Source organism: Ruditapes philippinarum, unplaced genomic scaffold, assembly GCF_026571515.1.
Source record: "Ruditapes philippinarum isolate M1 unplaced genomic scaffold, ASM2657151v2 ctg90_1_1_1_1, whole genome shotgun sequence".
NCBI classification, from domain to species: domain Eukaryota; kingdom Metazoa; phylum Mollusca; class Bivalvia; order Venerida; family Veneridae; genus Ruditapes; species Ruditapes philippinarum.
The window spans coordinates 277,387-289,544 of NW_026864022.1; the positions used below are offsets into that span (position 1 = coordinate 277,387).

Here is a 12,158-nt window from a genome sequence, read left to right on the forward strand (position 1 = left end):
TCCTAGTTAAAGTCTTGTGTGCCCTTAACTGTCAAAGTTTTGTTTTATAGGCAAGCACTAAAAAAGTCGAGCGCGCTGTCCTTCTGACAGCTCTTGTTAACTTAAAAAAATGGATATTGATTATCATCGCGTAAACACCGCATCGTGTTACAAGAATGCGATTGATATTTATAAAAAAAATGTCAAAGGATTTTTGTTTTAAGTTAAATGTTCACTGTGTTATTGATGAAATAAAACTCAAATAAATGTGCAATATTAATGTTTTGTTGTTATTAATTTGAAATCAGACTGTATCCAATGTTTCCAAGATGGTTTTATCTTTTCTTCAACGTGTATCCTTGTGATCCTTGGAATCTCTTACTTGATTTAGAAAATAACATAGAAAATGATGATCAAGTGTTGGGTGCTAGGAAAAAGTCATGACTGAAGATATGGTTATGTTTTATGTAGAACTTTGTTATTTTGGATGGATTGGAAAATAAACATCCATAGATATGCAGCTTATTATGACGACATATTAGTTCATTGATGGTCATGTCTGATCTTCAATTGTGTCATGCATAATATCAAAGCATAAATTTATGGTACTTTAATAAGACTTGTCCTGAGCACATCCTAGGTCAACAGCTAGAAAGGTGAAGGATATAATTGGATGCCAAAATGTTACATTGATGGTTGTATGTCTTCACATCTATGTCATTCATTCATTGATGCTTTTTGAAAGCATTAGGTATACTGAGTACTAGTATATAAGAAAGTGTTTGAGTAGGATTCTTGATTATTGTAACATTTCTTGTTATAGTAATAATGCCTTGGTTTTGAGTCAAAGCTTAGGGTTCCTTTATTGGGCCCAGTTTTTGGGGCATTGTCTGTATTAAGCAACAAATATTGTCATTTACTGTTTTGTTATAAATGTGTTGTGGTGTTGAAAAATATGTTAATAAGTTGTTCTAAAAATAGAAGTAGGCCTCTATTCCGCTTGGCACCATTGTAGTATTAAAAATTAAAAGCTTTTGTTTCTAAAAACAGAATTTAGTTACTTATTACCTAACATATGTGATGTTCTTAGTTTGCTCAGGAGTACCCTTTAATGGGATAAAATATAATCGCCAGGATGACACCACCCTTTGAATGCAAAAGGAAATAAAACACAAATGTTAAATAAATTGAAATCAACCAAATTTTTAATGAACCAAGTTTTTATTTACACTTAACTAAAATTTACTTAAAGCTAAACAAGTTCACAATGATCACTTAATATAAACTGTTAATATTTAAACCAAAAATGTGATTATCAGAATTAACTAGCAAAGTAAAATATTTAAATCAGTTAAAAGTTGTTAAATTGTAATAACGGAAAATATGAAAAATAACTTAATGATTCTGTGCTATTAAATTTATGAATCTGAATAGTAGCAAGCCCTATTTTAATCTATATTAACAAAAATTTAGATCTAATAATTCAAGATGGCTGCTACTTAAAACAAAGAGAAAATACATGTAATAATTTATCTTAATTAATTCTGTAAAAACATATTACTAAAATTACGTACAAATTTACCAAAAATGTTTCAGTGGCTTTACATAATCTAATCTATTTAAATGCAAAGTGCCAAAACAAATTAAATAATGAATTAATTAACCTTAGAGAGCTTTTAGAGATGTTATTTTTTTTTTCAAAAAAAGTGCAGCAGAATGTCAAATTTGTGTAAAGTGCCCGTATTTATGCACACTCCTGGGAACCAGAACTTTGTGTGGAACCAGTAAAATGCAGAACTGTTCTGATTGGTCAAGGAATTTTAGCCAATCAGAGCTCATAAGGGCTTTACATGATATCCTAAAATAGATTATGATTCATGGACAATTTTGCAACAGTTTCAAATGACCATGATTAAAAAAATAATAAAGTTTTGCAAAATATTTGTAACACTAACACTAGTTACTAATATCAACTAAACATATTTACAAACATATATAAATCATGCAAATGCTAAATTAACAATATGTATCTCACTAAGTTTAAAGGCCAGTGTAATTGAAAGTAGAACCATTCTCTATATATTGTATGTAAAGCGTCTTAGGCCATGCTAAGTTACTGTTAAAGAGTATATCAATAAGTTCTACCATTTAACTAATGAATGATAAGAATGAAATGTCTATAAAACAATATTCAACAATGTTCAATATGATTAAACTTTAAAATAAACTTAAATCTAAGTTAAAGTTTAAACTTTAAATTAAAAGATTAGATATTTCTTGAAAAATATGTATGGATATTATATATGATTTACTTTTTGAATAATATTATGCAACATTATGTAATGATTATATAACCTGTTGTAGTTGGAATCCAACTTTACAACATAAGCATGTTGAATAATTGTTATTTACAAACTTAATTACAATTGAAATTGTTTTGATTTCCTGGAAAAGTATTTAAAGATTTTGATAATATCTACATTAGTAGCTTGATATTTTTATGTCAAAATAATCAAGGGCATCTGGCCTTGCAATGATGATGTAAGCTGATACCATTTACATATAGGGAAATAATAAACAAATTTAAGTAAGAAATAGATGTAACACAAATGATTTATTGTTAAGAATGCTGTCATTTGTAAATTCAAATTTGAAAATTTGTTGTACAATCAGACCATCAGCTCATACACGTATTACATAATATATATATTATAACAATCATTAGATGTAATAACATTATATGGAACATTATGTAAAATAAACTAATCAGTATACACAAATTTTAAGATTTATTCCCCAATGCAATAACTATTTAGATTATTATTATAGAATTTAGTTAATAATTTCTAAAGGATCTTTACATTATATTTAAATAATTTCTGATAAAAATATCTATGCAGCTCAAAATAGCTTTAAAAATTCCATGTAAATAACATAAACACACAAACAATACAGACTTTTGAGAAATCATTTGGGGAATAAAAAAAAGTTAATATTTGGATAGTATTTCGTGTCTCATTCTTACTGTAAATGAATGGTTTGCAATTTATTAATCTGTAAAATATGTTGCTGACATGATATATGGGGAACCACCATTGATCAATATAGCACCCAGCTAACACATCTCATTACATAAATCTCATTCTGGTTTCATTCTCCTGTATATTTGTTTAGCAGCCTATATAATACACAGATAAATAAGCCCGTAAGATTATAAATTTTATCGGTAGGATAGCTCAACCGGAACAAGCATTATATTATAATTAAACCTTTCATGCTATATGTATTTTTTGTCAATTTTTCTTGCAAACTAGTAAACTGGAGAGTAGCCGACATATATGAATTTTTGCCACATTGTTTCTTGCTCTTTGTCGCAGAGAAAACAGGTAACATTTTACTGCCTGTTTAGGTCTGTTTTCTTGTTCCATGCATTGACCTAAAATATTGAAAGCTGTTTCTTTATGTCCAAGGTTTTTCTCTGTTTCTATGGTGTTTGCAAGTTTATTAAGTGCGTGTTGTTTATCCTGATACCTTTGAAGATGCCTGAAGACTTTATATCGTAGGAAGTACAGGAAAGGTAGCGAATCAACTACAGCCCAGTCCATCCAACAGTCATCATATTGATCTCTATGTTTTATGTCATCTTGGGTAGATCTGAACATTTCATATTGTAGTTCATGAGGAACACAGTTGATCTCTAGTTTTAAAAATCTGACACAAAATGCTGTAATATTTTTGACACAGTCCTCAATTTGTTCATTACATACCCTTCTTACTTCTGTTGGTACTTGTGGTAGAAGCAACCTATGCCAGCAGTTACAGAGAGAGACAACAGGATAAGAGTAAAATTGGCTTTCAGTGTGTCTCAGAATAAGTTCAGTTTTCTCTATATCCCCTGAACTGTAAAATACTGAAGCTAATTTCAGTCTGCTAGATGAGACATCTGATTCAAAACCATCTAAAAGCCAAACCAAGGCTTGAGGTGACACTTGATGTTTTAAACCTATACTTTCTGAGGCCAGGGCAGATCCATATGAAAAACAGAGAAAAGGCGCTATGATCGTAAATGCAGCATGTTCTAAATTATTATCACTGTTATTGAAAGCCATTAGCCTTTCTACAGTTTGCTTCATTCTTCCAATATTTTTATTATGTAATTTAGTTAAATAAAAAAAATGGTCATTGTCACAAATCTTTGAGAATGACAGGTAATTGGAAGCAGAAACAGTTTCACAAATATCCAGTGAAGATAAAAAATCGTATTGTCTTTCTGGTACTAAGTTAAGTTTAACTTGAAGTCTTTGTCCAAGATAATCAATATTGATTCTAAGTAAACTTTGTACATCATTCTGTATAAAGTCACTTATATTTTTTAAAAGTTGATGTTTTGTATCAGCTGTAAATTGCCCTGCAATCAAATTGTTTTCAGGTATAATGAAATGTGACAGATTGTCATTCTGTACACAATTGCTTAATTTCATTAAACAGTCCTTTAAACATTCTAATAAATTGTTCTCTTTCCAAATGCTCAGCTCTTTTTGTTCTATACAATAAAATAGAATTGTTTTACACATGAAACTTGAGATGTTTATTTCTCCTTGAGGATTTAAAAGAGATTTAAGAATTATCTTCATTAAAACATAGCATTTTATTTGTGTTATATCTAAATCAAACATTAGACATCTTTCTGCCAGGGATGTAGATATTCTCCACTCCAATTCAGGGTATTCACTGACCTTACTCCCAGTTGGAACAACACAGCACACAGTACTGGCTGCATATCTTCTCATCTCTTGTGTTGGCCATTTGCCAATACCTTGTCTATCTAACCATCCTGATTCTGCTGACTTTGGCCATGACTTACAGGGAAAAGCGTACACTCTGTCTGAATCACGGAATACTTCTCGCCCCTGTGTAGCATATGATGGTCCATGCTGTGAAACATATTTAGTATCATCAGTTTCATATACTTTGTTCTTATGCAATATTCTTCCTTTCTTATCAGTTATATGGAATTCATTAGGAACAACAGTGTCAGGAAGAGGTTTATCATGTTGGAGAAGCTGTAGAAAACAGTATCCAGGGGTAGTGTTCTCATCTTGTATCATGAAGTAGTTTATTTTGCCATGTTCCCACTCTGACCTGTCCTGTATTGCATTGTTATCATTCCCAAGAAGTAGCTGGTCTGTGTCTGATTGTAGTCCTAAAGTCGTTGTGCCCTCAATCGTACTGCCTATACGATATGAATTAATATTGTATCCAATTGACTTCATTACCATATTATTCATAGTCTCCTTCAAATTGTAAAGTCTTCTTGTTCTCATCCTCATTCTTTCATTCACACCAATATCATCTAAAACCTCTGATAACATCAGTGATATATGTTTCCTGCTGTCAGGTGATTGAAACATTCTGTAATGTAAGGAAAGGAAAACTTGTATAAAGTTAAATACTTCTACTTATTACTTGTTATCCTTTATGCCTAGCACAGAATAAAAGAGGAGATCACATCTTAATGTAATGAAATTTTAATTGCATAAAAAGTTGAGGAAAAGTATGATGTAAATTGATTAAAGACATACAAGCATTTAGTTCAGTTCAGTTTTTTGCAATCAGCAACAAGTTTGCTTTTGACCATTTACAATATTATCATCTTATTGCAAATACAGTAAGTACATTGTTAACATATAAATCAAACATTATTTTAACAAAGAAAATCATAAAATAGACCAAGAACTAAATAATATACAAGTAATACAAAACACACTCTTGATGGAACATAGAACTGTTTAGGTAGTAAAGTATTTCGTAACAGATCCAGTATTTTGTATTGATTTTTTTATATATTTGTATTGATATATTTTTTCTTTATTTCTTTGATTTTAATTGATTATAGATTATGGTGTTAGGGTGTAATAAACCATACTTCGACTTACTTTGAATTCATATTTTTCTATTTTCATTTTTGGTTTAAACAAAACTCTTTAAAACAAAATTCTACTCTGTTTTATCTGCTATTAAGACTTGATTAATCATGTCCTTTGAAGTATTGAAAGTTTTTTGCATTCCAATGTTACTATAAATTTGAATTTTGTGTATTTTATAAAATTAATTTGTACTGACTCTTCAATGATGTGAAAATAATCTTATTACCTGACTAGATGGATGGAAATTTACTCTATATTTTTACTTCCTGTTTTGGTTGTGAATGGAGATACAAAGGGAAATGACCCACTTTCTCTTCCTGTTATAATAAAAGTTAATTGAATTATTTCCCTTTTCAGTAGACAGCTTTTAATATTATAAAAAAGCATTTTATAAGACATCATTACATCTAGTTCTCTATATTAAACTTGTTGAAAGTTTATTAAGGCAAAGCATACTTATATCCCCACAACAAAATGTAGAATGGGCTAACCTGTAATCAATGTGTCATATTTGTAAGTCAGTTAGTCCGACTGTCACCCCTGTGTCCGCTTTTTTTAATTCCTACACCCTTTGTAGTATATAGACCTAAATAAACTCCTTTGTCTAAGAGATCGTGGATTTAAATGTCATTTCTGTGACAGTTCTATTATTTTTTCCCTGTGGTTGGAGATATTTTAATTTACAAGTAAGACTACGTAAGACTCGTTTTCATTTACTCTAAAAGTAGAATATTTTGTAAAAGTTTGTTGCTATTTTAAAGAAATGTATCGGAAGCTTTGATGTATATCTTGCACTTTTTTCTTATAATTTTCATTTTATATTGATATCGTTTAATTTCAAGGCTACCTGCTAAATTATAAATTGTTATTCTTTTTTAATACTTTACTAAAATGTTCATCATTATGATGTGTGTTTTTTTCAATCTTTAATTAGAATCTGGTTGCTATGATAACATGAAAGTTATATAAGACTCAATATGATCCCAGAATAATTAATAATACAGGAAATTTGATGAACCATATTCTGCAGGTAAAGTTGATAATTGGTGCCATGTTATAAATTATATAATAATTAATTGTTGGTATATTGAGCGCCCATTTTCGATTGGTAAAGGTCGTTGATTTCCAACCACTTGCCCCTCTCCTCTCTAGGCTCGAATTCAAACAGGGATTTTTGATGCTTCATGTGAAGAAACTATACAGCTAGCGTACAGAACTTTGGTGGTGCTAATCAGGTTTCCACTTGTGCCTGAAATAATGCATTGGGGACACCTCAGGTCTTCCTCCACCAGTAAAGCTGGAAGGTTACTATATAACCCCTCTTGTGTAAGCGCGGCGTAAAACCCAACCAAAACCAGTTGGTTACGAAATATTTAACAAATTTTATTCTTCCTGATCAATAAATCTGATGGGCATGTTTTTTGGTCTATATGTTTGGTTTGGTTTGGTCATAAAGATTTACCCTGACCATATGATGGGAGTCCTTCCATTTACAGTCTCCAAATTTCACAAGTGCAGGCATTTCGTTGCGCTATACTAGTTACTACCCTCTTACAGGTCACAGGTTAAATGGCATATGTAGATATGGTATTTATTAAGATGTAGCTTTAAAATGATTATTACGTGCTGCTCTCTCCAGGCCATAGGTCATCTTTGAAATTTATTTTAACTAATATGGTGTTTTATTTTTCAGATACAAGATCTATTTCATCTCTAGATATGTTGGACATTGAGAACACAGATGATGCTGATACTGTTACAGTTGCTGTGAGTACTCTCCCTTCGTTACTTTGATTTCTAGAGTTTAAAATATTATGTCTCTTTGTCTTTGTGCCTTATGTTTCAAATAATAATTATTACTTTTGAATTTTAGTCAGCAAGTTCATTAGAAGATGATGCACAGTTTGACGATCTTGAGCACACGTTAGAACAGTTTACACCCCATGACCTTACAACATGGAGGGTCACAATACCAAGATTAGGAGCGAGACCTGACCCTGAAAATCCTAAAAAACAATTCTTTGTATTTATAGTGGAAATAAGACGTCTCGATGTTACAGATGGTAAGAATAATTAAAAGCTATGTTTTATATACTTAGTAAAAAAAAACCTAGGATATTTCAAAGCTATTATGGCATAATCGTAATCAACAAAGTTTATCATTGTAGATTTATATACTCTAGAAAAATATCCAATAACTGTGTTCTAGACAAAAATGACCTTCATAAATTCCGATAATGACTTCAGATGGACGATAGATTTACTGTTAAAATACAAAGCAGAAAATGTAAAAACAATATTAAAGTAAAATAATTATATCTGGTCGTGTATATGATATAAATCTAGATCTAGGGCTACAACTATAGATGATACCTAAGAAACTGTTAGACAGCAATACTGAACATATAAAGAGCATTATAGACAACAATAAATAAAACAACATTTCATCTTTATTTTCTCAGACCATTAAGTATCCTTTTTAGTTAAACAGTCAATTTGTCCAGGATTATACATTGTTTTTACTTTCAATTATTTTGTTTCCTGTTTATTTTTAAGATGGACATTCTGTATGGAATGTTGGTAGAAAATATACAGAATTTTATACCCTGGATCAAAAACTAAAAGAATTTCATGGAGTTGAGCTTGAAGATTGCGTTTTACCGCCAAAGAAATTCATCGGTACTAAGACACAAGAGTTTATCGAAGGAAAAAAAGAACTTTTTGAAAACTATTTACAAGTAAGTGCTAATCAAAGTTTAAAAAACAGAAATCCCTTTCCCTAAAAAATGATAAAAGAATGAAAAGATAAGATTTCAATTGAACCCGAAAGTGTCTGTATTATTGTAATAGCATAGTGAACGTGAAATGTTGATAATGCTTAATTTAGCTCCTTTATAAACAAAGGCATGGTTTGATTTTAAAGTTTTATATTTTCAGAAATTGTTGACGAAACCTGTTTTGAAAGGCAGTCAACTTTTGTACAATTTTTTCACTGCCGAAACAGCATTTGATTTTGGATTAGACATCAAAATAGGTAAGTTGTGTAAATCTGTTGGGTAAGTTAGTTATGTAAACTTGTGTGCATATAATAGTTTGAAATATGATTACAGGTCTATGATTTTTTTGTTACATTTTTTTGGTTTGATTAGGAAAGATATGTTCAAATATGTTAGTAATTAAATATTTTTTATGCGTTAATTGGTTTGAAAAGAGGGGAAGATGTCTGTTGGTAGCTCAATTTTTGTGTTTTGATTTTGAAATCCCTCAATCTTGGTAACTGCTTTAAAGCTGGGAAAATCATTAAGTTCAGCAGACTAAATGTTAAGGCGGTCAGTGAATTATTTTTTGCTTCATGTCCACAAGTAGGGAACCCCATTTATTCAAAACATCATACATACATACATACATACATACATACATACATCATACATACATGTATATACATACAAATGCAATCAATATTAATAACCTTTTTTTAAGACATGGGATAGAACGATGAGCTTGAACTTACAGTCTACGCAGACTCTTACGTGGTTATTGACTTAAACAGAGCACCGCCTGGGGCCTAGAAGCACCAAGAACGGTCTTTCTTCGAAAATATGCGCCCCAGACCGTGGCCAAAGTGCACTTCCCAACCCTAACCCCCAGGGTCATTGAAATATTACGTCTTGTATAAACATTTTCTTTGCAGGTCGTGCAATAAAATCTGTGCAAGAAAACTTGTTAAAGAGGTAAATTTGAAACTATTTTGTGCAAATGATTGGTAAGAGCTTGGTAATATAATATGAATTTGGATTTGTGGCTCTATCAGCAGAAAGGTAAATTAGGGCAAACATTGTTTCAATACAGCTATTAAAAGCAGGGCGACCGTGGACGAATGGCTCCTAACCAATTGTACCTCATTGCTGTGGGTTTGAATCGAGACAAAGACTTTTGATTCTTTCATGTGAGGAAGTTATCCAGCTAGCTAACAGAACGTAGGTGGTTCAAACGTACCAGTTACCTCAGTAATCAGAAATATTGCACGATGGACACAATAGGACTATCTCCTACAATAAAGCTTAAAAAGGCGTATAATACAGTTTTCATGTAAACATAGAGACAAAATGAAAACCCTTCATAGATTTTATTTAAACTTCATATGATCTAAGAATATGATAACTGGAACATTTTAGCTTAAAAAAAGGGATTGATGAAATAAAGGGTTTGATGGCCTTGTGTTTTTTAAATAATTACCCTTCAGTTGAATCATGTTTTTACTTGTATTTTAATAAGGAAGTAACAACTATCTAAACTCTAGCACAGATGCATTATGCCCCAATTCTCTGTTTCTACCCTCTACATTATTGTTTCTACCCTCTGCATTTGTAGAATATACAACATTTTCTTTGGTCTTATTTACAATATATATATGCCATATGTCTGATATGAAACAGACTCTTGTATGATATATAATTACTGTCTTTGCGCCGACACTATTCGTTGAAAGAATCTTATTGCAATGAATATTATTTTGTTATGGTAACTTGATAATTAATTCCTTATTTTCTATAGAAAGGACAGCACCTTGAGACATTCCTGTATAGATTTAAGAAAAGTACAGAGCTTCCAAAACCTCGACCTGGGTAACTTTTGTCATTTCATTTTATTGTTTTCAACTACAGATTTGGTTTAAATTCACTTTAATCCTTTTATACGCGTTTTTCAATCAGATTTTTTCACCCCATTTATGTAATCTAACAAATCTTGATCCTTTTGGATACCTAATCGTGTGGTTTTTAATGTCAAAATTCCTCAAATTTATAATCTCATGTGCGGTTCATGTTTAAAAGCTGGTGTTCATTCCTTGAATTAAGCATGGTAGTCATCAGACACATTTTAAATATTCCAATGAAAACATTCAGCCAGTTCAGAATAAGTAATATTTTGTTTTGTTTACATTTAGGAAACAAGAAAGGAGAGATTCCGGAGCATCATTATTGTCGAATTCGAGTCTTAAGGTGAGATTTTCTTTGCTTAATTTTTCTTTGGTGTCCAATTTATCCTCATTTGTGTTCACCCATTTTGTCACACACTTTATAGCTTAATTATAAACTGAACTGTCATTGTGAACTGCATCTTGTTGCTCATTGTTTCTGATGTGAAATAGGTAATAAATAATCTTGATAAAATGTGATCCCCTGGAAGCATTACTAACAACGAAATTACACGAACATGAAGATTCGGTTTGATTTAGTCTGCTCATGAGGTATAATGAAAAAATGCAATCCTTTATACTGTTTTCAATTCAGATTTTTTCACACCATTTTATGTAATCTTACTAATCTTAAACCATTTGGATACTTAATTTTGTGATTTTTGGTATCAAAGTATCTTTTAATTATACACTCTTAAATGTGCGGTTTAAGTTTTAAAAGCTGGAAGTTAAATTTTTTAAAGAGTTTAGCATAAATAGTCATCAGAAATCTAAAAATTAAAACTAAAAAGATTAAGAAAGTTCAGAAAAAGGGAAATTTTTTTGCCCCTTGTTTCCCTTTAGGAAAAAAAGAAAGGAGAAAATTCCGGACCCACATTATTGTCAAATTCAAAGTTTAAGGGGGGTTTTTTTTTGGCTTATTTTTCTTTGGGTGCCCAAAATGTATCCCCCATTTTCACCCTCTTGTCCACCATTTCATAGCTTTAATTTTTAAAATTTTGAACTATTTTAACTGCATCTTGTTGCACATTGTTTCTGATGTGAAATAGGATATAAACAATCTTGATAAAATGTGATCCATCGGAAGCATTAATAACAACAGAATTACATGAAAAATGCAGATTCGGTTTGGTTAAGTCTGCACATGAGGGATAATTAAAAAATGCAACAACCGTCACGCCTCCAAAAGTATATAAAAACTGAATTAAAGTACTTTGCAAATTTATGGAAACCAATGTGACCGAGTTTTTGTGGTTGCTGATTGCAAATCTCTCGCGTCCTAAATGTAATATTTAATTATTTTATGCGAGGAAGCTTGTCAGCTAAGCAGCTTTTCAGCTAACTTTCGGAAAGTTGTTTGCCCGATTATTGCTGAACTTGTACAGAAAGAGCCACCTAGGTCTTTCACCACCTCTAAAGCTAGAAAGTAACTGTATGGCTTTTTCAGATAGGTTATGTTATTTTTTACAGTTATGCCAGACAATGTTTGAGAACAACGCTAATGGTATAGATACGCGTGACCATGTGGACGGTGACTTGTTGGTAGAAAAGTCAAG

General features: G+C 31.1%; 2 protein-coding genes and 1 long non-coding RNA gene across 3 annotated transcripts; 2 read left to right on the top strand and 1 right to left on the bottom strand.

The window, feature by feature from the left end:
• Window positions 1-1,162: 1,162 nt before the first annotated feature.
• On the bottom strand, window positions 1,163-6,253 carry LOC132724161 (uncharacterized). Its single transcript, XM_060708983.1, has 2 exons — window positions 6,133-6,253; window positions 1,163-5,391 (listed from the first exon to the last, which is right to left on the bottom strand). The coding sequence occupies exon 2, from the start codon at window positions 5,388-5,390 to the stop codon at window positions 3,273-3,275; it is 2,118 nt and encodes a 705-aa protein (XP_060564966.1). The 5' UTR covers window position 5,391; window positions 6,133-6,253; the 3' UTR covers window positions 1,163-3,272.
• Window positions 6,254-7,580: 1,327 nt separating this feature from the next.
• On the top strand, window positions 7,581-9,641 carry LOC132724166 (sorting nexin-14-like). The gene is made up of 5 exons (XM_060708987.1): window positions 7,581-7,673; window positions 7,780-7,969; window positions 8,463-8,644; window positions 8,844-8,940; window positions 9,598-9,641. The coding sequence occupies exons 1-5, from the start codon at window positions 7,581-7,583 to the stop codon at window positions 9,639-9,641; spliced, it is 606 nt and encodes a 201-aa protein (XP_060564970.1).
• An 817-nt stretch (window positions 9,642-10,458) lies between these two features.
• On the top strand, window positions 10,459-12,158 carry LOC132724167 (uncharacterized). Its single transcript, XR_009624868.1, has 3 exons — window positions 10,459-10,531; window positions 10,852-10,906; window positions 12,073-12,158. It is a non-coding gene; the product is annotated as an uncharacterized LOC132724167 (long non-coding RNA).